The following is a 26578-nucleotide window of genomic DNA, read 5'->3' as shown; positions in this document are numbered from 1 at the left end:
TTTGCATATTTTTCAGATGGGGAAACTAAAGGACAGAGTTCAGTTTACACAAACAAGTTTTATATCCATTTATTTAAAATGGAGTTACTCCTGATTTACATCAGCATATGAGAGGGGAAAAGATAGGGCCAATGAGTCAGTCAAAGAGCTGGGATTGGAATTTATTTGTCCCCGGCTCCAAGTGTTAAATTTAGACCTCATCTCACAATATAGTGTCTACATTTCAATACCATTCTCTTTTTTTCACCCTTTAGATCACTCTATAGCTTTGTTTGTCTGACAGTAAAGTCCAGCCCAGCACATCTGAGCCTGGCTTTGAAAATGAAAGGTAACAGTTAATTTGCAATGCTGCCAGCCTTTTCAAAGCAGACTCTAAAAAGACAACTGCTTTAGTCTAATGAAAGTGACAAGCGGGAAAGTCTCCTTTTAAATCCTGCAAATTGGATGGGTGCATCACAAGGATAATTTAAAAGGAATCTGGCAGGATCATCTATAAAGAACAATCTTTCCACTTGTCAGAAGAGTTTCAAACCTCTAGAAATTACAGGTGCATTAGTTTGCAGGATGCCTTTTGAAACTGGCAACATTTTTGATCTAAAAGTAACTCTATTGTCTTATTAGATGTAATGTTTAGACTTTTAGGGAATAGCTACACTGCAATTAAAAACTCGCCGCTGGCCTGTGCCAGCTGACAGGCTTGTGGAATTCGGATAAAGGGGCTGTCTAGTTGCGATGTCGATGTTTGGGCTCAGGCTGGTGCCTGGGCTGTAGGACCCGGAGAGGTGGGAGGGTCCCAGAGCCCCTTAGCCCAAGCCCTGCAAGCTCGAGTCAGGTGGCATGGGTCAGCCATGGGTAGGGTAGACATACAGAGAGATGACTTTCTGAACTGATAACTACTTACAGCCAGCCATCAGGTTAGCACACTTGAGTATTTAAATCTCCACTCAGTGCAATAAATAAAAAAAAAAAGAAAAATTGAATAAAAAAAATTTCTGATTTTTTCATTGTGTATTTCAGTGTTTGTGAAATATGCTGTCTTATTTACAATCTAGGGTGGTGGGTGGAACCCACCAGAACAACAAAAAGCCCACCTCTTAGACGAGGGGTTCTCAAGCTGGGGGTTGGGACCCCTCAGGGGGTCGCAAAGTTATTACGTGGGGGGCCTCGAGCTGTCAGCCTCCACCCCAAGCCCTGCTTTGCATCCAGCATTTATAATGTTAAATATATAAGAAATTATTTTTAATTTATAAGGGGAAGGTCGCACTCAGAGGCTAGATATGTGAAAGGGGTCACCAGTACAAAAGTTTGAGAACCACTGTCTTAGACCTAGACCTCTACATTTAATGGATTGTGGAATGAAAAACAGGGACGTAAGTGCAGGTCACAGGCTCAAAACAAGGGATCCAGTGGGGGACATATAGCACTTGGACAATGCCCACTGCCTCAAGAAGGAGTTCAGGGAGTCAGTGGATGCCTCCCAGAGGAACTGTTACTGGATGCATGCTGGCCTATTAAATCTTGAATTGATGGGCAGAGCCAACTGAAGGCCACCTTTCAGATAAGGGTGGGGCTACAGGATTGAGGATTTAGCTGAGTATGGAGGAAAACAAATGAATAGACTGGAATGGGATGAAGATCCTAGGTACAAAATGAGGGAACCCAAAGCCCTGAGCAGAGTACCCTGGACAATGTCCACAGCTCCCGAGGGAGTTCAAGGAATTGATGGATGCAGACAAACTCAGGTCAGCACCTATCAGGGTGATTTGAATTCTAGGAGGCAGTGGGTGGAACCCACCACACTAAAGGACCTCCCCCTCCGGTGAGGACACAAGACTCGGAGAACAAGTTATTAGTTGGGATGAAAAAATGCTAAAATACAAATGGAAGCACAGGTCAAAGATTTACAAGAAGGGTTGCAGATGGGGGGCCACCAGGCAGAGAACTCAAGACAGTGCCCAACCGGAGAGACCATGAAACTTGAAGCTACATCAGTGGGGCCTCCCTTGGGCACTGATTGGAGGAACACCAAGACTTCTGATTGATCAGGACTTTCTATTTAAACACAAAGAGTGGCACATAGAACGATGTGAAGAGAACTAAATAAATGTACAGCTTGTTTAAATGACATGGTGAGGCTGGCAGGGGTAACGATGGTGAAGTAACAGGAAGTAGTAGAAAGGTATAAGCTACAAGGTAGGGACAGTTTATTCTGTAGGGTGGGATGAGGTGGAATGAAATTGAGCAAAGGAAAATTTAGGCTGAAGAGAAGTCACCAAAGGATGAAAGCAATTAAAATCTGGAGTAGCATCTTGCAAGAAGTCTTATTAATTCAGTCATTTGAAACTGGATAAGACAATGTTCTTGAGAAGCTTCTGTAGGAAATAATCCTGCAGTGACAAGGAGATGGGAAAGGTCACCTACTCAGTTGTTTCCATTTCTAACTTCTCTGTGTCTGTGATCTGAATGCTTTATAACTTTGGGATGAATATGGATTTCTGATGCCGTGTCTTCTTGGCTCTTTGAACTGTAAAATAGGCTCAGCAAATATACACCCCAAGGATTGCTCTCAATGCTCCCCCATATGGTCATTTGTTGTTGTTGTTTTTAAAGCAATAATGTTACATATGTTTTTCAAGTAAGTCATTTTTAAAAATAGTTTCAGGCTAAATATATCTCTGGAATTAAGACCCGCCCATCACACACTGCAAGTGCTAGATCTATACGAGAGCTTTCAGCACTGAAATCTTACTGAGACCATTAACGTTAATTTTTAATCTTCCCAATCACAATCACTCATAGAATTATTGGCCATATGTGGAAATGTCCACTTTCCATTGATCCCTTCTGAGTAATTTGCTACAGTCCAATGAATTAACATCCTTGTACACATTGTCTAATTACAGGAAATCTTGTTGGTTACTCTACTATTTGCAAGGGCCAATTTTTCCGTTAGAAATGTTTATTGCTACTTTTCCTCAATTGTTCAAGCTATGTTACAATCACCTTGTATAAAGATCTTTGAACTGTGTCTAGAAAAGCATGCAGCTGTTTCCTCCCCTTCCCAGTCTCTCTCTCTAGTTATATTTGATCCAGTGTCTCTGAAAACACACCAGCAATAAAAGGGTATATTATCCTTAGCAAATATCTTAATCATTGCAAATCTCAGTTGCCCTACAAATGACTGCGCGGGGGATTAGAGTCAAGTAAGCCATTTGCTGAATATCACTGCCACCTTTCCCCTGCTAATTTTTCAGGGGGAAACCTGAAACTCGCCAGTACGGATGCTTGCATTCAGACTGAGTTGTACACATACTGTAACAGTCTGTGTAGCTTTAGGGCCAGATTGTGACTGGTCCCTGAGCAGGTGCATGAGAGAGAGAGAGAGAAAACATAAGGCACATTCATCCCCATCCACCCATGCAGCCTGTGCTAGTCTAGTCCTTTCCTATATTTATATGAAGCCATTGTGGCCACTTACTGGTAGTGTGACCTTTGGCATGTCACTTCGCCTCTCCATACCTCTGGCCTCTCCACCCCCCATCCATATCTATTTAGACTGTAGGCTCCTCAGGACAGGGACTGTTGCTTACAAAGCATTTGTAGAGTGCCTAACAGGATGGGGCCTAGTCTAAGTTGTGGCCTCTGCATGGTCCAGTCAGACAGCTAATATAATAAAGAGAAGTTCAGGCCACATGGTCTCCTGTGAGCAAACTTCCCTAGTCTCTGTTTGATCCATGCAAAGTCAGGGTTTGTTCTGCCAGCATCAGCTCTGAAAGAGCAGGACGACGTCCTGTGACGTCCGGCTGTCTGTCTGAAATCAGATTTGAGAGCAGCTTTGTGTATCTGTTCGTATGACAGGCAAGAGCAACTCCCAGAATGAATCAAGCTTAGCACAGCTCCTAGTGACTCACTAAGGGACGGCTCCTGTTCAGCTCCAGCGGAGCTCCTGTTGCCTGCTGACCACAGTGCGTCCCGTTCACATTCTAGCCACATTAAGGGGCGGGGCGTCCATGTGAGGGCTGACAGATGGCCTTGTGGTTAAGGAACAGGAGACCTGGCTTCTTTCCTTGTCCCTGCCACAGGCTTTCTGCCTGGTCACAGACAAGCCATTTAACCTCTGAGAGTCAATTTCCTTATCCGTCAAATGGGGATACTGCTCACCTAAGGTACCTCTCACAGGTGTGGCGAGGCTGTTAATTAATGTTTGTAAATGCTTTGATTAATTCCTGGTGGAAGGGGCTATACTAAATGCAGATTATCATCTTCATTATCATAGCAAATATAGTCATTGGGTGGGGATCCTTCTGATCTCTAAGTCCATGCCAATCTCTGGGCACCAACCAGCAGACCCCACTATATCTGCCAACCTACGCTTGAGGGGGAAGGAATCTCTTCCTGGTTGGCTTACTTTTTTCCCCCTGCTCGCTCTCTGTACATTGCTGTGGATCAGCTGAATAACGAGACGTTCTGTTTCTTTCCAGACGAGTACAAGAGTAAAGTAGCCTGTGAAGATGACAAGCTGAGACTGAGCTGTAAGAAAAACACGGTCATAGCCATTTACTCTGCTACTTTTGGAAGAACTCAAGGAGGCAGCCTGGAATGCCCCTACCAGAACTTAGGGATGCCTACGATAGGTAAGAAGGGCAATGGGCTGTACACAGGGTGCAATGCTCCATGCTGGTGATTGATCATTTCATTAGTATTAGTGTGACCTTGCTCATTGTTGGGAAAAGTGAGAGAATTGCCTAGTGGGGTTAGCTCCAGGTTTGTAAACCCACCTCATCTCCACCCCTGGCTAGAATGCTGTCCCCACTAACCACTTCTCCACCAGGTACATGTCACTCTCCTCTTTCTGTCATCCTGTTTGGTGCCCTTTGATTTGCATGGGCAATGGCACTAATTGCCCTGGCAGAAATAGGCCACAGCTGAGTATGGATTTCTATGCTAACCTGCCAGATTTCTTTTAAAAAAAATGTGGCCCCATAACTATGGCCTGATTGTGCCAACTTCATTCATGTTGGTAAGTGCGTACTCATGTGAACAGACCCACCGATTTCTTTTTGCTCCACAGTGGAGGTCACACAGATCCTGGAATCTGTTGAGCCTGCAGGGGAATTTCAGGGGTAGGAAATAGAGCTGGTCAGAAAATGAGGGATTTTTTTTTTTAACCCAATGAAAAATTTTGGTGGTTTTGTTTTGTTTGTTTGTTTTTGTGTGTGGAAAAAATGAAAACCAAAATATTTTGGTTCAGAAATGCTGCTGTGCAGCCTCATGAGTAGAGCCCTGTGTACATCATGATTTTTTTTTTTAAAGAAAATTTGTAACTGTAAATAGCAAAGTATTGAATTTTATGGTATTGATATGGAATGAATTTTGCAAGTAAATATAGTCAATTTCAAGGATGGAATGAATTTTACAAGTAACATTTAGTCAATTTCGACTAATATTATTTATAAAATTCATGCTGTCCTTAAAACTGACGAGGTAAAATAACTTTTTGTAGACATTTTCCTTTAAAAATAGTTTAAAAAATCACGGTTTGTTGGCATTTTCTTGATTTCTGTGCTCTCTGTGAAATTGTGAGTTATACAGGACCTCATGCTCCAACTCTCTTCTGTGGGCATGGCTCCCTGGGCAGACTTTCTCTCCGGTGATGACCACAGTCTCCCCTCTTGGTGAGAGGAGGCCATGCATCATGGCAATCACGTGGCTACAATGCATCCTGGGCTATGTAGTATGGCTGAGGAGCCTGGCCAACAGAGGAAAATTGGAGAATGAGCCATCTGAACTACAACTTCTTAGAGGCAGCGCAGTGGCATTTGAGAATGAAAAACCATTTTATTTTGTTGCCCCAAAAATATTTTGGCTTTTGGGCATGTAGGTGATCAATGAAAAATCAATTTTTTGTGTGTGGAAAGCGGATACTTTTTTGCAAAAACACCCCCATGTTCAGTTGAAAACCTACATTTCTGTCAAAAACAGTTGTGACAGAAAATTTTTGAGCAGCCAAGACTAGGAAGGTAGTTGGGATGGAGAAGAGGGAGGGGGAGTCTTGTTAGTAGGTGACTGGTGTGTGGAGGTCATAGAGGAGGGGAGATTTGGGCACCATCATTAATGTGCTCTAATGACACAAGGTGAGAAGCTATCAGGGACTTTTCCTGGGGAGGGATGTAATGGAAGGTATTGCAGAGTCTTTTTGGGGACAGAGTTATGTTAGCATGGAGTCAAGACACTGCCAGAAGAAACAAATTGTGGATGTCGAGCTCACCAGGGAAGGACCCATATCCTCCATAATGGAGGTCAACTTCTTGGAGCCCTTTGGTATGTTTGTCATGTGCTCTAACCTGCATATAAAAGGGAGCCAGTGGAGAGAGCTTGGGAGTACCAAATACAGGGTTGTTAGCTTAGACCAGGACATGGTGGTCTAGATAATGCTTGGTCCTGCCTTGAGTGCAGGGGATTGGACTAGATGACCCCTCGAGGTCCTATGATTCTATGAGTCACACAGAATTTTGGTTTGCACTGTGAATAGGTTTTTTTTTTTCCAGGATTGTCCCATGCTTGTTCTTTATTAGCTTTTTAACACAACTTGAACTGTATTCTAGCTCAAGGAGGTTCCTAGCATCCATAACTTGGCCAGATGAATCATGTTAGAAACCAGTTGACTGAAGTTATGTTTAAAGAAAGTTGAGATATGGTTCCCAGTTCAGTTTGAACCCCAGTGTAGACCAGTCACAAATGCAAATGTGTGTGTATGTTATATATATTTTATCTCCATATATATGCATGTATGCGTATCGTTTATGTATATCTGAGACAAGAACACATCTGAACTCTTTAGGTTCAGTGAAGCTTCATTAGCCAAGCTATCATGTTGCTGTGGTGCAGATTTTTGTCAAGTTTAGCAGACTAAATATTTGAGTCTACTCATTGAGTGTCTCATTCAATATTCTCTTTCCTTCATTATGCCCTGAACCATGTATACACTGCAGATGAGTGTAATAGCAACAGATGTCACAGACCGCCTGGGGGCTAAGACTAGCCAGAGTTTGTATTTAAAGTTGTGATTTTGTTTTGTTTTTTTTATAAAGAAGAAAGTTAAAATGTGGTGGGGGGGGGAGTCCTCAAAGAAAGCTGCTAAATTGCACCATGTTACGGTCGATTTATGGTACCTTTAAGTAGCTTCTTTTCTCCCAGGCAATCTACAGTTGCATACGTTCATATGCTAAACATCCATAAATTTAAAAAACATACAAAAACCCTCTGTTCTCTAGCCAATGTGAAATGAGTTCGATGCTCTTGGTCTAGTAGGGTTGCCAGGCGTCCGGTTTTTGACCGGAATGCCTGTTTGAAAAGGGATGGTGGCTCGGCCGTTAAAAGTCTGGTCAGTGGCGCAGCAGGGCTAAGGCAGGCTTCCTGCCTGCCCTGGCTCTGCGCAGCTTCTGGAAGCGGCCAACATGTCCCTGCGGCCCCTAGGCATAGGGGCCAGGGAGGCTCTGTGTGCTGCCCCCACCCTGAGCGCTGGCTCCACAGCTCCCACTGGCCATGATTCCCAGCCAATGGGAGCTGTGGGGGTGCTGCCTGTGGGTGCGAGCACCACTCAGAGTCCCCTGGCTGCACCTCCGCCTAGGGGCTGGACATGCTGGCTGCTTCTGGGAGCAGCACGGAGTCAGGGCAGGCAGGGAACCAGTCTTAGCCCCGTTGTGCCACTGACCGGGAGCAGCCTGAGGTAAGTGCCACCTGCCAGAGCCTGCACCCTAACCCCTTGCCGCAGGGCAGAACCCCCTCCTGCACCCTAACTCCCTCATCTGTTCTGGCAACGCGTGCAAAAATGGACACATCCTGGTGGCACAATATTGGAGTCAAGATCAGCTGTGCGAATGTCACCGCATTTTACCCTTACTTGGGCGCTGAATGGGAGCGACAAAGGGCCACATTTTACTCTCAGTGGCATTGGAGTTAATGGGATTGGTTGCATTTCTGTAGTTGAGAGCAGAATTTGTCCCATTACAGGCAAGGATGGAAGGAGCTAGAGGAGGTACAGCACAGCTGTAACTGTGTGATAATAAACTGTGGAAGATGATGGCAAGGCTATTGGAATCCATTGGCTGTCATACTGTCCAAAGTCATTGATGTGGTGTTTTCCAAACCAGCCTTTAGCTCTTTTAAGTGAGGTGCATATTGTAATGATTCCCTGATCCTCTGAGAATACTGTCTGATTTTTAGACTCTGGGGCACGATCAGCTAATTTAGAGAGGAAGATCCACCCTGCAGCTTTGGCTTGTCAATTAAATTTAATTACAAAAGATGTCGTACTATAGAACAATGTGATGGGCACGGTAGAAATGCCTACATAGTTAGATAGTTACAGTCTGACCTAGTGGAAAGAGCACTGGCCTGCAATGCAGAAGATCTGGGTTCTTTCCGTGGCTTCTCCTCTAGACTGCTGGGTGACTTTGGGCAAATCATGTAACGTGTGTGCCTCAGTTTCCCAATCTGTAAAATGGGGTTAATGATACTGACCTCCTTTGTAAAAACACATTGAGCTCTATGGATGAAAGTGCTTTATAAGAGCCAGACATGCTCACGAAAGCTTATGCTCAGATAAATCTGTTAGTCTCTAAGGTGCCACAAGTCCTCCTTTTCTTTTGGCGGATACAGACTAACATGGCTGCTACTTTGAAACCAGGCATTATAGTGCTACGCTGGAAATGGACTGGTGGCTATAGACTGGAACAATTCTAAAAGTGACTGCTTGACTGAGGGCCATTTTACTGAAGCTAAAGTCTGTATATCTGGAATTGCTCGGGGCTAAAATAATGGTACAAAAATATGTTTTGTCTTGTTACAAGTTGGGCCTGCCAAAGGTGAAATCTCAGCTTTCGCCAGACTTTGAGGAGGTGGGGTTTCTCCTGGGGAACATTTAACTGCTAGAGGGGAGAGGAAATCTTTCTGTGACAGAGGAGGCACTGTAGGTGGCTGCCTAGAGGTGCCGGACAATGAAGGGACTGAGACGCAATGTGCTGTACACCTGGAAGTACCATGATCTCATGGTTGCTGAGAGGAAGGAGGTGAGAACCCCCCTCCTGACATTTTGGAGTGTTTCGGGGTGTGTGTGAAGGGAGAAGGCTATGGATTCATGTACACCTCTCGTTTTGATGTTCCCCTATGCTCCAGGAAATAGAGGCTATGTCTACATTTGAGCTGAGAGGTGTGATCCCCAGCTGGTAGAGAAGTCCTCAGGCTAGCTCAGGCAGAGCTCTCGTGCTAAAAATATCCGTGTAGTCAGGGTAGCTCAGGCAGTGTCTCGGGCTCGCAACCCGAGCATGTACCCCCTGGATCCCCTGGGTATGTACTCCCGCAGCTAGCCCGAGCCGCTGCCTATGCTAATCCAGCTACATTGCTCTTCTTTGCAGGCTAGCACTACTTGAGCTAGTGCAGATACGTCTACGTGAGCTGGGAATCACACCTCCCAGCTCAAATGCAGACATACCCTGTGTGTGTGTGTGTGTGGCTGGGGAGGGGTGGCTGGGTAGGTAAAGGTAGGCAGGTGCTCCTTCAACCCCCTGTAGCCCCCACACTTCAGGAGCGTGCATTTGAACCTGCAGAGTGTGTTCTGCGGTGGCTGGTTGACCTGGTCAGCAGTGACTAATGAGACTGCTGGTGCTACGCTTAGTCTTTCCCTGTCGCGACTGGGCAGCCTGTCCTGAATTCCTTTCATCTGTTTTCTCTCTGAAGCCCCTAGGGGAGGTGACTCAGATGACGGTGGAAGTGGAGGTGAATTGTAGCAGTGGTTACAACTCCTGCACTTGCTCCAAATGCGCAGAGCACAGGGACAACCAATGTAAAACACATTCCCAGCCCAAATCAATGAAAAGCACACGTACTCTGTCTTCGCTGCCAAAGCCGAATATTGCCAAAGTCGCTGCTAGGAATAATATACGGAGTGCACAGATACGTTTTCAGCACTGGGGGAGGGGGTTATGTGCCCAATTCCCATCAATAATCACAGGAGCTATGTGCATAGCTCCCCAAGCCTGCTTTGGAGAATGTACTCCCACCATGAGTCTGCCTAGCACTGCAGGCAGCTATGTTCCTCCAGAAGTAGATTAAAATGTCATGATTTGTAAATCAAGGCTTTCACTAAGCTCTGCAGTTTTTCACAATCATGCCGTATGTAGCTATTGTGTGACAGCCTTTGATTCCAAATGTCAGGGGTGAACTGACTTTACAAATAAACTATATGCTTCAGACACCAGGGAGACCTCCATTCCCCCTTCGCTACAGTCTGGCTACACTCTGAAAATGCAAAAAACCCTAATATTCTGGGGTGTGTTAGGTAACTGTCATGCACTGCTCAACATTGGTGAGGCCTCAGCTAGAGTACAGTGTCCAATTGTGGGCACCAAAGTCTAGAAAAAATGTGGAAAAATTGGAGAGAGTCCAGAGGACAGCAACAAAAATAATAAAAGGTTTAGAAACACTAGGCATATTTAGTCTTGAGAAAAGAAGATGAGGGGGGAACTTGATAACATATTTGAAGACTCAGGGCTGTTCTAAAGAGGAGGTGATCCGTTGTTCTTCATGTCCACTGAAGGTAGGAAAGAAATAATGGGCTTAATATGCAGCAAGGAAGATTTAGGTTAGCACGTTTTTCCTAATATCTAACTATAAGGATAGTTAAGCTCTGGAATAGGCTTCCAAGGGAGGCTGTGAAATCTCTGTTAGAGTTTTTTAAGAACAGGTTGGACAAACACCAGTCAGGGACAGTCTAGGTTTACTTGGTCCTGCCTCAGTGCAGAGGGCTGAATTGAGAACTTCTTGAGGTCCCTTTCATCCCTACATTTCTATGATTCTGTGATTGCTTCCAGTGTTGTTGTAGCCGTGTTGGTCCCAGGATATTAGAGAAAGAGAAGGTGAATGAGGTAATACCTTTTATTGGGCTAACATCCGGTGGTGAAAGAGACAAGCTGTCAGGCCTGAAGAAGAGCTCTGGGTACGTAAAAAGCTTGTCTCTTTCACCAACAAAAGTTGGTCCAGTAAAAGATATTACCTCATCCACCTGGTCTCCCTTCTGATTCTGTGATAAATTATCAATTTTGAATTTCATGGCACTAAGGGTTTGCATAAGGCCGGAGGGATTGGGTTGTTAGCAGAGAAGACTCTTCATGAGGAATAGACTAGACACTGGTCAAAACTGAAGTGATTTTTATTCAGCCACTGTGAGTTGTGGGTAAGCAAAGAACATTGCATTTGTTTTTAAGATGAAAAAATGGCATATTTCACTCAGTTTAGGCCAAGCATGGAAACTTAGAGCCATAAAAGAGAATTTTAAAGAAAGTTACAGGCATGTAAAAACAAGGGATGTTATGGGGAGGAAGGATGGCCTAGTGGATAAGGCTCTGGAGTCCAGTTCCTGGCTCTGCCACAACCTTTCTGTGTAGCTGTGGGCAAGTCAGTTCAAGCCCATCTGAAAAATGGGCATCATCTCAACTGCACTTGGGCATTGTGCGGATAAAATCCATTAACGATCGTGAAATGTTTGAATACGATAGTGGCTATGTAAGGCTGTGTAAGAACCTAGATGAAGGGGAGTCTGAACTTAACTATCCTACTATAAAACTATAATATAAATAGCACCTACATAGTACTTTCAACCTTCTAAAGTAAAAGATAAATAAAACACTTGTGGTTCCACCACTCGTGTGTAATATGGGAGTCCCACAGTCATGCTTGATAAACCTGTATACCAAACCACAACATGTAGATATCCTCTCTGTCTCACCTATCTATAACTTTGCTTAGCTTAGGAGAGAAAGATGAGAGTAATAAGTTTGTACCCTAGGGCAGTGATTCTCCACCTCTCTCATCCCATGATCTCCTGTTACAACACACAAAGCTTCATAATCCCCACCACTGTCTAACCCTAAAAAAAAGGCAAGATGGTCGTGCCTCTGTGAAACCTGTTTGGGACCCAGAAGTTAAGAATTCATGCTATAGGGAAATGTACCTTTAAGAACAGAGGCTCATGCAGAAATGGGAAAACTCTGCAAAATGGCTGGCCCCCAGCCTGAGTGCCTTGGTAACTCTTAAAAGACCTTGCAGGAATTTGACCTTATTTGTAATTATTTTAATAAAGCTCCAAGCTTGCATTGTCGCTGCACACGCTTCTTGCAAAGAACACTGCAGGGCTGGGGGAAGGAATGGTTAGATGGCCCATTTACATCCCAAAACTTCAGCGACATATCAGTGATGTGGATCCTTCGCCACTTTATCCACGTTTTCGTGGTCTTGGTCTGAATCTGTTCTCATGACTCATGTAGATTAGGGGAAGCTAATTCAAGAATTTGACTTTCTCTACTCATATCCAAGTACAGGTTAATTATTGAATCAGGGAGGAACTTGGAACAGAATGTACAACAGTTACCCTTTGATGTTCACCCTTTTATGGTTTAATGTACTAATAATACTAGCTGATCACTCTCAACAGATCCTAAGAGTTTACACAACGAATCGTTTTGTTGCTGACAGGTGCCCATGGGGTAAAAGGTACCTTCAGTGCTGCTCTATTTATTATACACATCACCTATGAAATTCAGATGTTCAAACAGGACGATAATAGCATACATGTGTAGCACATGTATACATGCATCTTCAAAGCATGTTACAAACATTAACCCTCACAACCCATCTGTATGATTTGTATGTTTTATTATTTCCATTTCAGAGATGAGGAAATGGAGGCAGAGAGGTTAAGGCCCTGAACTAGCAAAGCACTTAATCACATGCTTAACTTTAAGCAGGGGAGCAATACTGCTGACTTCATTGGGAGTAGTTATATTTTTAAACTTAAGCATGTACACCCCACTTTCCTGGGTTGGGGTCTAACACCCAGATTGGTTTCAATGGACGTTAAGTGTCTTTGAGGATTTCGGCCTAAAGATTTGTCTGGTATCACCGAGAGTTAGCGTCAGAGAGAGGACTAGAACTCAGGAGGTCCTAGCGCCCATGCTTATGGTCAGACCATGGAATGCTGGGGCAGACACAAGGAAAAACTGTCATTCATTCCAGGGTGGGATGTTACTATCATTTCCTACAAAAAGCTGTATTTAGCTGAGAAATGAAATGACCCTTGTGACCAAATGTACAAATTCTCATGAATGTCTGAATGGGAGCATTTGCAGAGAGAAAATGGATGAAGTCGCACAGTTTGAGGCAGTTCATACAGTGGATGACTCCATCTCTTATCAGCTCCAATGACATAGGAACAGGGCAGTGAATTCTGAAGAGGACTCTTTGCGTTCACTGCAAATTCCCTAGCTTTTGTCATTTCAATGCAGGACTCAGAAGGTAATTTCAGTTTGTACTTAATTTCCTTTTCTTGGTGTGAACGTGTTTGTGAGTTCAACCAGAGCCATCATGGTGCATCACGTAAATACCTCTTATATTATTTACCTAATACATCTCGTGGTTCCTTTACCAAGACTAGACTGTAGTGTACACATGTATTTAATATGTGCAGTGTAAAATTTTGTCTCATAACAAATTAGGAATTCAAAATATTCCTATGAGCCAAATTCTCATTTACATTAAAGTGCCTTTATACTATCATGGCAATATAAAAAAGTCATAAATTGGACATATCTTTTTTTGTCTTCCTTGCACAGTGATTTATGCTTCCAGATAGATGTAAAGAGGCCTTATTGTAAATGTGAATCTGGTCCTATGTATTTAACTTACATTTAATGGAGCAACTATTGTATGTAAGTATAGCTAATTTATTAAGAACATGTTTTTGGACCCTGAACTGTAAATATCTAATTAAAAACACAAGTATGCAGGTATGCAAGGTAAATGTCAATTGGGGTTTAATTCATATACAATACTTTATTAAATCTAAATGAAATCCTTATCAGGATGCTAATTTAAATTGGGGCAAAAGGCTGCTTTCAGAAAACTTTTCAACACTGCATAATTCGCGTGTTTTTCTTTTTCTTTTAAAAACAGCGTAAGTAACTAAAATATCTTAAAAAATCAAAATTATTATTGGATTACATACCCTCATGTAAATATGATTTTATCTAGCAAATAGTTTTTTTTTTGCCATGTGTCAGGGCTGATTCCCCACTCTGGCAGTATGAGTGCAGAAGGTGGGGGCCCACAAGGATTCTAAAAATTAATACTGGCCACTCCAGGCTTGTATTAAACTGCCAAGGTTACAGCTTCTCTCTGACCTTGGATGGGTAGATGTTGTCACCCACACCCTTTTGAGAACCCAAAAGAAACCCACAAAAAACCCACACCCTTTTGAGAACCCAGGGAGGCATACTTGGGAATTCCTTCCTGTGGAGCACCCTGAAGCCCTTTCACCCCCCCTCCCCTGGTCCGGGGAGCAGCTGAGAAACAAACAAAGGAAATCAGCTGTTGCCACCAGCTAATTAAACGTGCACAAACCTCTTAGGGACACAAAAATCCAATCCTGTCCTTTAAAAAAGGTAAATTTTATTAAAAACAAAAAGAAAGAAAATACATCTGGAACTTTTTGCTAGATTAAAAAACAAAACAAAAACAAAAAAAACACAATTACAAAAATTAAGCCTCAGGATAGTTCTCTTGAGGTTCAGCTTAAAGGTTACAAGCAAAACAAAAGCACCTGGGGTTAGCAAAGAGGAGCCCACAAGCCAATCAGAAATAAAAGAAGTAACCCTAATCGCATCTTCCTAGACATTCCCTGATTTACTTGCATATCTGGGGTTTCAGATAAGCAATTCCTAGTATAATTTGATGGTTTTTCATACCTGGATTAAAGCTTCCTACAGTACAGTTCAACCCTGTTCCTGCTCTGTGTCTCCTCTCTCCGGAGAACAACAACAGACAGACAAAGGGAAAGTTTTTTCCCCAATTTTAAAAAGTTCTAGCCCTCCCATTGGCTCTTTGGTCAGGTGCCTACTCCCTTCTTTTTACTTATGGGCTTTTTTTAACCCTTTACAGGTAAAGCAAGTAGAGAACAGCTACCAAAAGGGATTTTATAGATAACTGACTGGTTGGGTGTCCATAAAAGGAAAAAGAAAAGGAGTACTTGTGGCACCTTAGAGACTAACCAATTTATTTGAGCATAAGCTTTTGTGAGCTATGAAGCGAGCTGTAGCTCACAAAAGCTTATGCTCAAATAAATTGGTTAGTCTCTAAGGTGCCACAAGTACTCCTTTTCTTTTTGAGAATACAGACTAACACGGCTGTTAGTCTGAAACCTGTCATAAAAGGAAGCTACCCCCTCTTCATTTATCACACCATGCCAATGGTCTTTTTTGTTATGTTGAAAAAATACTAAAATATTTTCCTTCTGGGCATTAGGGATCATTTGAAAGTCAAGAGCCTGCTAGTGCAAATTTTTACAGCCTCGTTATAATCCCCAGAAGAAAATGGTTCATAATGGAAATGCTGATACAACTTTAATTTTAGTGGCACGAGCAGGTTGTGCTATAATATACAATATACCATTTGAAGAAATAAAAGGGGCATTTGTCGCAGCTTTTAGTAGGGTTGAGTTGTTTGTTTGATTGATTTTGTAAAAGGCACCCATCTCCTTAGCACTTGATATTAGTTAAAAACAATATAAAATAGATTTAAAAATGAAAGGCTAGATTCTGATCTCACCGATCTTGCACTAGTGTAAATCAGTAATAACTCAATTGAATTCCATGGACTTACTCGGGATTTACACCCATGTAACTAGGTTCAGAATCCATATACTCTGCTGCAAAAATAGTTCAGATGTCAGTCAAGAACTTGACCAAACAGAAGGTTTACAGTGAACCCCTGAAGCTTGAGAAACCTAGATACTGGGGAACCTTCACGGGGTGCAGTTCTTGGAGTGTTTAACTCCAGATGCCCTCAGCAAGAAGTGACTTGCTAAGTTGTATTGATCACTGTGGGTAGGAGGGAGAGAGGTAATCTGTCAGATAAATAGGTCCCAGACAATTTGGAGCCTTTGGTCCCAACTCAGCAAAGATATAAACAAGTGTTTAAGTATATCTGTATTCAGCAAATCACTTAAGCACATGCTGAATAGGGATGGACTGATGAATTTGGGACCCTTATATAGTGCTAGATACATTGAGCAGCAAGATCATTGTCTTGTTACAGCGGCTAGGCAATCAGCTAATGATGTCACTGATTCTACCTTTTAGTTTGATGCCCTGTAGCTCACAACTAGCCACCTGATCAGAAATTCCTGGTTCTATAAGACTTCTTAGAGCCAAGGAGCAGGTTGTTTTCAGATTCCAAATATAGTCCCCAAGCCTGCAAAAACTTACATGTGCTTAACTTTACAGATTGCGAGTAAGTCTTTGCAAGACTTAGGTCTCCAGTACACTTTTTTTTTTATATGAATTAGGTCTCAAGACATACAAGCAAAAAAGGATTTCAGGTTACATTTAATCAAACAAATCTGAATTTAAATATAGTGTCAGTAATCTAGCCTGCAATTGATTCTTTTCTGACACATTTGTAGATGTAAGCAAAATGTTCTTTAAAGGCTGCTTTCTCATTTTTGGCTGATTGTGCTCAAGTTTCCTAAATTTCATGACGTGTATGATGAGTAATTCTCTCCCTTTCAATCACATTTACTTTTCAGCAACAGCTGGCCTTAGTAGCACACTTTTTCAACTCTGAGATATAGATTTCTTACTGTAATTACCTCCCAACTGTGTTCAGTAACTGTATAACTATTAAATGTTAAGTGCAGTTGCACTCAACACAAAGATTCCCTTGCTATCATGCATCTTACATCAACATTTCACTTTTGTTAATGCCAACAGTTCCGCACAACCAAATGCACTATCAAGAATAGTCACTTTTTCCCACTCAGACATGGAAGTGATTTTTCTGAAATGCTTTTCATTAACAGTCTGTGTCAGCCATTGCCAGAATTAGTCTCTCTTACTCACTGCTTTAAGGAGTGGGAATTTTTTTGCAGGCTTTACCAGGTCTCAGGAGGGGATTTCTATTGTTCTGGTTTCTGCAGCGACAACATCTTAATTGGTTTGTGTCTCTGGAATCTTTTCACTGTCTCCTGGTCTTCCCTTCTCTGCCCTCTGCACTTTTTGATCCCTTCTCATTAGGTATATGCTTTTGTTTTGTTAACCGTTGGTCTTCAGGAATCTCAGTGATGCAGGATTATTTGTGGCTTGGCTTTTTCACTCTTACTTGCAGTTTTAATGGCTTTATAAACTGCTACAAGGAAGAGACACCCAGGGTATTTCTTATATGTATTTCTGTTGCACTCACTACTGTGGCATTTGGGCACCACTATATTTGTAGAGCTATGGCTATATACAAACAAGCTCCACATTATTATTATTTGTATTACTGTAGCGCCTCAGATCCCTGGTCATGGATCAGGTCCCCACTGTGCTAATTGCTGTAAAAACACTGAAGAAAAAGATAGGCCCTGCCCCAAGGAGCTTACAATCTAAGCATAAGACAAGAGAGAGCGGATGGATAAAGACAGGTTTCAGAGTAACAGCCGTGTTAGTCTGTATTCGCAAAAAGGAGTACTTGTGGCACCTTAGAGACTAACCAATTTATTTGAGCATAAGCTTTCGTGAGCTACCAGCTCACGAAAGCTTATGCTCAAATAAATTGGTTAGTCTCTAAGGTGCCACAAGTATTCCTTTTCTTTTTGCGGATGGATAAAGACAGACAGATGGGGGAACATGTGGAGATAATAGTGATCAGCATGATAGGCTGTAATAGGCTCCAGTCTGCTAGCAGAAAATTTAAAGTGATAGAAATTAAATTCCTTTATTAATTTGTCTTTTAGGCTACACCTACACTGTACATCTCTTGCGGCAGTGTGTGGGGCGTGTGCAGCTATTCATTGCAGTGAAAATCAGGCTGCATCCACGCTATAGTGTGTTGCTACATGGATAGGCGCCGACTCCGTGGGTGCTGTGAGGCTGGAGCATCCACAAAGGGAAAAATGGTGGGTGCTGACCTGTATCTGTGCCTGCCGGCAGGCCCCACACATCAGCGCCTCCCCCTCGCTCTCCGCGCCTTCTGCCTGCCACGATCAGCTGTTTTGCGACACACAGGAGGCTCTGGGGGTCGGGGGGGAGGGCGGAGGAGCGAGGATGTGGCGTGCTCAGGGGAGGGGGTGGAACTGGGCAGGAAGAGGCAGGGTGGGAGTGGAGTGGGAGTGGGAAGGGGGTGGGGCCTTAGGGGAAGGGGTGGAGTGGGGGCAGGGCCTGGGGCAGATCTAGGGGTCAAGCACTCTCCGGCACTTTGGAAAGTCAGCAGCTGTGGCTACATGTGTATCTCCAGAGCTGTCTGAGCCTTTCCCTGCTGCCTCCCACTGGCCAGAACCTTTCCCTGCTGCCAGAGTCCTTCACTGGGGTGCAGACAGACTCCTGCAGAAGGGAGCTGCTGGCTAGCTGCAGGGAACTGGTGAAACATTTCCCCACTGCAGGGAAGGATTCCTGCAGCAGGGAGGCCGCAGGACACTGCGCTGCTAAAAACAGCAGGATAGACAAGGAGGCACGTCTTTGCGAATAGAGAACTCTGTAGGGTACATACCCGGGTCCATATCCACAGGATTCAGGAGTGTCTTTATTCACCAAAGCAATACCTCACCATTTACACTGCTATTTATACCCCTGCTGTGGGGCATGTAGTGTATGTTCTCTACATGCTGCTGAAAGGAGTGTGCAGTGTAGATGTACCCTTACATTGACTTTTAAAGACACGTGCACACTTTAGCTATGTCTTTATACAGTGGGGAAGTAGAAAACATCAGAGATTTGGTGTGTTTACTGGAAGAGATGTGACCAGTGCCCTATGAAGTCATTTTACAAGTTATCATGCCAGCGAAGTCTGCAGCTGTAGCAGGGACCATAAGTAACACTAAGCTTTCTTGGTTTATTTGAACTTTTTATTAAAGCAAAGTTTCAATCAAACGTGACCATACAACATCGTACATTACTTATTCAGGATCAGGTTAATATTTAAAAAGTTTTTTGCGGGGGTTAAACACTGTGTCAGTAACAACTAAAGCAGAATCTTAAAAGAATATGAGGAACTAACAGGGAGTGGGAGATGAACTCCCTTCCCTTTCGTAACATCTTCTCACAGAGAGAGGCAGTTTTGAGTCACTGGTGAGTAAAATGTGAAGGCAGTAAAAATTACTCCACTCCAGTAGCAAGGTTCAAATCACTTTTCCGCTTCAAATCTTTCTCTCTCTCATTGAAGTTTGCTTTTCTCATTTTGGCAGACTTCAGAGCATATAACCACAATGCTGATTCAGACCTCTCCCAACCTTCTTAGCAGGAACCAGATTTCTTTCCTTGTATTCATCTGACCTCTGACTGCTCCTATCCTACATCCTTGCCTCCCCCTCATGTCCCTAACCATGTATCTTTAAAAATACTCAGGGCATTCGCAAAACCTCAATCTTGGTGAATGTTCTGTGCTGGAGAGAAATCTCTTTCTCAGCCCTGTAGTATGCTTTCCACTAGAGATATGTCACTTGTTAACTGGACATCTCTGAAGGGAATATGCCTCTTACATATTTCCTTCCATGTTCACCTCAGAGACAGGAAGCAGAACTAGGAATTTACTGTAGGTTATGATTCTGGATAGAGGCACATTCTTGATTCGTGTACAACAATAAGGCATAAAATCATATTATTTATTAGACGTCTCCACTCAGTTTCCAGTTCCCAATTCCTCACTCTAACATATCCCTTTGGAAGAGAGGGACTTATGCAGTATTGCTCCTTTTTGAGGCCTTTAATTATAATTAATCAATAGATCCTCCTGACAAGTTAAACTCTGGGGTTACTCTGGGTTTTGCAGGATATAGCGCAAATGCAATCTGCAGTTAAGCGTGGGAAAAGAACAATAAATCTTTAAAAGGAAAATGAAATGAGTACTTTGCTTGCTGTGCTGAACACACAGTTCAGAGAACATCCCGTTACAGATGGGTGGGGATTGTTTCTAGAGCTTTTATTTATTTATTTAACAACTCAGAGATTCTGTGTGATTCATGTATCAGACAAAGGCATGTTGGACCAATTTACAGCAGGGCCTATGAAGATTTGTGATGCACCTATGAAGGAACGATTATTGCATTGGATCCTGAGTAGGTCCCTACCAAATTCACGGTCCATTTTGGTCAATTTCACGGTCATAAGACTTTTAAAATAGCCAATTTCATGATTTCAGCTATTTAAGTCTGAAATTTCAGGATGTTGTAATTGTAGGGGTCCTGATCCAAGAAGGAGTTGGGGCAGGGGTTTCACAAGGTTATTGCGGGGGGGGGGGGGGGGTGTGTGTTGCGGGACTGCTACCCTTACTTCTGCACACTGCTGGAGGCGCTGCTGCCTTCGGAGCTGGGCAGCTGGAGGGCGGCGGCTGCTGGCCGGGAGCCCAGCTCTGAAGGCAGAGCCGCCGCCAGCAGCAGCAGCGTGGAAGTAAGGACGGCATGGTACGGTATTGCCACCTTTAATTCTGTGCTACAGCCTGCAGAGCTGGGTGCCTGGCCAACAGCCGCCACTTTTCGGTCATCCAGTTCTGAAGGCAGCACAGAAGTAAGGGTGGCAATACTGTGCCCACCCTAAAATAACATTGTGACACCCCTGCAGCTCCCTTTTGGTTCAGGACCCCCAATTTGAGAAACGCTGGTCTCCCCTGTGAGATCTCTGTAGTATAGAGTTAAAAGCATACAAAAGACCAGATTTCACGATCCATGACGTTTTTTCATGGCCAAGAATTTGGTAGGGCCCTAATCATGAGCAGCGAAACGTTTCTGCACACACTCCACAATGTTCCCATGCTTATGTGCTATAGTGATTTTTTTTTTTAAAAGGGAAATTTTCAAAATAAGTTAGATGGAAAAAATAATCCCTCACCTAGATTATTAACACTGGGGGGGAAAAAACAACTGCCCACTTTCCACCATTAATGCTGTATCTTTGCTTTTTTTGCATTAGACTCCATTTAGGTAGTGAAATTAGAATAGTAAATTTAATTCATGGAGGATGGGAGAGATCCCAGAGGACTGGAAGAAGGTGCTATATTTGCCCATGTATAAAAAGGGGAATAAAGACAACCCATGGAATTATAGACCAGTCATCTTAACTTCAGTACCCAGAAAGATAATGGAGCAAATAATCAAACAATTCATATGTAAGCACCTAGAAGATAAGGTGATAAGTAACAGTCAGTATGGATTTGTCAAGAACCAATCATGTCAAACCACCTAATATCCTTCTTTGGCAGAGTAACAAGCCTTGTGGATGGGGAGGGGAGCAGTAGATGTGATATATCTGGACTTTAGTAAGGCTTTTGATACTGTCTCACATGACCTTCTTATAAATATACTGGAGAAATATAGCCTTGACAAACCTACTATAAGATAGGTGCACAACAGGTTGGAAAACCATACTTAGAGAGTAGTGATCAATGGTTCACAAGCGAACTGAAAGGGCATATTGAGTGGGGTCCTGAAGGGATCTATCCTGGGTCCAGTTCTATTCTAGATCTTCATAAATGATTTGGGTAATGGCATAGAGAGAATACTTATGAAGTTTGCAGATGATACCAAGCTGGGAGGACAGGATTAGCATTCAAAGTGATCTGGCAAACTGGAGAAATGGTCTGATGTAAATAGGATTAAATTCAATAAGGACAAATGCAGAATACTACACTTAGGAAGGAATAATCAGTTGTACTCATACAAAATGAAAATTGACTGCCTGGGAAGGAGTGCTGCAGAAATGGCTCTGGGTTATAGTGGATCACAAACTAAATATGAGTCAACAAAGTAACACTGTTGCAAAAAAGTGAACATCCTTCTGGGATATATTAGCAGGAATGTTGTAAGCAAGACATGAAAAGTAATTCTTCCACTCTGCTCAGCACTAATAAGGCCTTAACTGGAGTATTGTGTTCAGTTCTGGGCACCACATTTGGGAAAGATGTGGCCAAACTGGAGAAAGTCCAGAGAAGAGCAGCAAAAATGATTAAAGGTCTAGAAAACATGACCTATGAGGGAAGACTGAAAAAATTGGGTTTGTTTAGTCTGGAAAAGAGAAGACTGAGAGGGGACATGATAACAGTTTTCAAGTACATAAAAGGTTGTTACAAGGAGGAGGGAGAAAAATTGTTAACTGCTGAGGATAGGACAAGAAGCAATGGGCTTAAATTGCAGCAAGGTCGGTTTAGGTTGGACATTAGGAAAAAATTCCCAACTGTCAGGGTGATGAGCGCTGGAATAAATTGCCTAGGGAGGCTGTGGAATCTCCATCATTGGAGATTTTTTAAGAGCTGGTAAGACAAACACCTGTCAGGAATGGTCTAGATAATATAGTCCTGCCATGAGTGTAGGGGACTGAACTGGATGACCTCTTGAGATCCCTTCCAGTCCTATGATTCTGTGTCTTCACCTAGCACGCTGTGGAATTCAGTGCCATGGGATGCTGTGAAGGCAAAAGTATAAATGAGTTGAATTAGATAAGTTCATGGAGTTTAGGTCCACAAATGTGTATTAGCAAAGATGGTCAAGGAGCTGATCCCATGCTTCAGGTGTCCCTAAACCTCAAACTGCCATAAGCTAGGATTGGACTACAGGGGTTGGATCACTGGATAATTGCCCTGTTCTGGTCATTCCCTCTGAAGCATCTGGCACTGGCCACTGTGAGAGGACAGGATACTGCGGTAGGTGGACCATTGGTCTGACCCAGTATGGCTGTTCTTATGTATGTGACAGTATCCCTTGAAATCCTGACTGTCTTGCTGGGTCTGCCGGATTCTGGTTACCCTTTTAGAAATGGATGCTGGTTAGCTGTTGTACCAAGGGGAAATTAAAATGTGTGGCAATGAATAACCAAAGTACCTGCTTTAAGTAAATGAGGATGTGACTAATAGAGACTGGCTTACATTTGGAATTTTTGCCAAGGGAGGCAGTAAAGGAACAATCATGATAGCAAGGAGCTTTAAATAAACGAAAATACAGTAGGTGCAGTGAGTCTGATGATAAGGCCACTGCATTATTGAGACTGATTCAAGTCTTCACAGTTTTAAAACCACTTCAGTGCTGTGTGTGTGATGCTCACACAGAGTAAAATACTTCCTCATAGCATTGTGGCTTCACTAGTCAAACCTGACATTTGATAAGAGTTTTACCAGCTCAGAGGTTAGGCTGATGGAGAGAGGGCAGATCCTGAGGGTTATATCGGCCTAGCAACTCTTTAACACCGAATGCAACCGGTAGGATGAATTATCTGGTGAGAGCTCAGATTAAGAACTGTGAAAGGAAACTCTGCAGCAGGAGAGTTTGAGGGGATAATATGACAATCACTAATGCAAAAAGTAGTTCAACAACAGCAGTCCTCTTTCCAATCCTTCAGCTGTAAAATGGTGGCAGAAGCAGGCAAAAAACCAAACCAGTCCCAAAGGCTTGATGAGTTAAATGATTGAATCCAGAGCACAATAGAATGGCTAGCAAACTCATTTTATACGCAGAGCAATTTCACTTTTAGCAATTTCACTGGAACTGAAGTAGCCAGCTGCATATCTGCAATGCACAGAAACAATTCAGGACTGCTCCGAAAACAGAGGTTTACTCTGTTTGTCCTGTGTAAGTGGGGTCTGTTTGAATAACTATCCAATGTAACAGCCTAAAGGCAATCTGGACTCTGAATATTTTGCAGTGCAATCTTGATTTTATGCCACCATGTTGTAGAAGAACACAGCGCTCTACAATAGTACACCCCCCGCCCCACTGTCCTGTTGGTAATAGCTCATCTTAAGTGATCACTCTCCTTACAGTGTGTATGATAACACCCATTTTTTCATGTTCTGTGTGTATATAAATCTCCTCACTGTATTTTCCACTGAATGCATCTGATGAAGTGAGCTGTAGCTCACGAAAGCTTATGCTCAAATAAATTGGTTAGTCTCTAAGGCGCCACAAGTACTCCTTTTCTTTTTGTGAATACAGACTAACACGGCTGTTACTCTGAAACCTGTACAATAGTTGTCATCTTGCTGTGCAGCTAATTCTGCACAGCCCACATGCTAGGGAGGGGACTGACACCAGTTTCCTGTCCCTCGATCTTTGAGGATGGGCTACCGGCCCATGTAGTCTTCTGAAATGATACACACACACTCCTTATGGGAGTGTATTACAGGTTCTCCCGCTAGGCCAGTTTGCAGTCTATGTGTCTCTTACAGCCCTAATTAAACAGCCTTGGCTCATTTGCTCAAGTTGTAGCAGCTTATGCTTTTAGCTCCATGGGTTCCTTGTTCAATCCCCGGTGTGTTTGTTGGCCAGGATAGCGGTTGTCACACTTGCAGTAAACCTGTAACCTCAGAACTGATGATCCGTTTGGCTGGTTTGAACCTCAAATGCGTCTTATCCTTTTCCTGAACCATTCATCTAGATCTCCTCAAGATCCACATTTCTGGCTTTTATTGGTTTAAAATTGTGCTAAGTGGGATAGCCGCCGTGTACACGTCTCCTTCCCAAGAGCAGCCAGTGTACCTTTCTGATAAGACAAGTAGGTAACATTGAAAGTGCACACATGCCATTTTATTGATGAAAATGGTGGTTCGTTTATTTCTCACCGTGTGGAGATCTCCAGATGAATTCCAAACTAAGTCCTATTTAATAAATAGAGGATTTTTTTGAGTCTCAGTGCCAGAGGGCGCTTAATAAGAGTGATCTCCTCTGCAGATTTCACTGAATCAATGCCAGAAATAGCTTTCTTAATATTTCCACTATAGAATTTGTGTAATTTGAAAACAAGCCCCAGGTATTTTGGGATCTCTACATTACTCTGTGCATGCACCACATCATGCAACTCAACTTGAGTGTTTTGAACATTTTTACAGTGATGCTCCTGGGACCCAAATGTAAAAAGAAAAAATCAGAAATCACTTCTACAGCTCTGAACATCATGGAGACTCCATGATTTATGAGAGTGTTGTAATCTCATACATCACCCTGCTGTCTCTCAGACGTGTTATTGACATCTTCACTGTCAGTTAACAAGGAACTAAAGACTCTAGATTATGACATTTTGACATTCAGCTGAATGGCCTCCTTATCACCAGCACTTTGAAGTGTTTGATGGAGCTGGCCCTGTTTGGAGGGTCTGATGGCTCGCTGGCATTTTTTCATTCAATGTGTAATGCAGGAGATTGGCACCTGGATGATTTCTCACCTTGTTGCTTCTGTGAGCACCTGAACCGTTCCTGTTTTAACTGCATAACAAGTTTATGATAATTCTATCCACTTCGTAGTAGTAGAAAACAATCTTCCCAATAAACATTTCGCCAAATTTGCAGTGGAGTCGTTGAGCCAAATTCTGTTCTCATTGACACTGGTGTAAATCTGAAGTAATTCCATTAATTCCAAGAGAATTGCCCTACCTTTACAGTTACGTAAATGGGAACAGAATTTGTGATATTCTGTGTGCTCTTGACCCTATTGAAGTCAATGGGAGTTTTTCCAGAACTTGCAGCCTGGATGAGGGCTAAAATGGCTTTAGCCACCCTTGCAATCTTGGCCTGCTGTGGGGGTTGGAAAAGCTCCCAGCATAATTTAGGCAGCTCTGGAGGCCTGTCTGAATTAAGTCAGCCCTCCAGGACTGCCCTCTGGGCTGCAGTGTTACACAGAATCTCCACATTGCTGGGTGCTGCATTCCCAACACACCCACTCTGCTCACCAGTCATGCCTACGGCATGCTTCGTATGCACGTGGGCTTGCAAGTGGGTCCTTGAAAGACAACTTTATAGCTGTCTTCTTCAGTTTCTGCAATGGGGGAACCTTTCCCCCATTGGAATTGTGGTGTTTATAACCCTTTTATGCTGCTCTGGCCCCTTTTAACCAGTGTATATTGGCTGGAGAGGGGTACGGACTTCATCGAAGGTACTTAATAAAGAAATAAGGAGGCGAGGTCTCTTCCCTGAGGAATCTACAATCAAAATGGCACACTGGTTCCATGGAGTGTTAAAATACAGAGATCATTGTAAAGACCTGATCTTGTAAATGGAGACCTGCAGGTACATCTTCATAGCTGCCCAAAGTCTCATTGAAGTCAATTATGTGGGTGCAAGTGTCAGCCTGCTTGGATCTGCTTTGCAGGAGAGAGGCCCTAAATAACAGGGAAGATGGTGGTGGTGCCTGGAAATGGAGGTGAGATGTACATGTAAGAAAGCAGGCAGCAGTCTCTTCTGTGTGCAGGAATCTAAAGGGCTGGGAGGCAAAGAGGCAGCACAGTATGTTAAGGTGTAGGGGAGAGGATGTAGCTTGTCTGACAAAGTTCCTCCTCTATCTTGGTGGGTCTGGTGCTTATTGGTGGATTTGCTCACCTTGGAGCTTCATGGAAGCCCTCAGTTTGGCCGTTTTCGTGAACCCACAGTCCAGGTCAACTCCTCCTGTGTCTGACCAGGAGTTGGGAGGATTTGGGGGGAACCTGGGCCCGCCCTCTACTCCGGTTACCAGCCCAGGGCCCTGTGGAATGCAGCTGTGTAGAGTGCCTCCTGGAACAGCTGTGCGACAGCTACAACTCCC

The 26578-nt window shown here is 43.3% G+C and overlaps 1 protein-coding gene across 1 annotated transcript in view; it reads left to right on the top strand.

The window, feature by feature from the left end:
* LOC140908532 (protein eva-1 homolog C-like) overlaps positions 1–26578 on the top strand; it is a 308502-nt gene that overhangs the window by 128552 nt on the left and 153372 nt on the right. Inside the window, exon 4 of the mRNA XM_073335814.1 lies at positions 4482–4634. Within this exon, the coding sequence (XP_073191915.1) occupies positions 4482–4634 (153 nt within the window). The remainder of the gene's footprint in view (positions 1–4481; positions 4635–26578) is intronic.

The sequence above is a fragment of the Lepidochelys kempii genome, chromosome 3 (assembly GCF_965140265.1).
Source record: "Lepidochelys kempii isolate rLepKem1 chromosome 3, rLepKem1.hap2, whole genome shotgun sequence".
Taxonomy (NCBI): Eukaryota; Metazoa; Chordata; order Testudines; family Cheloniidae; genus Lepidochelys; species Lepidochelys kempii.
This window is presented reverse-complemented; position numbering and strand designations above follow the sequence as displayed.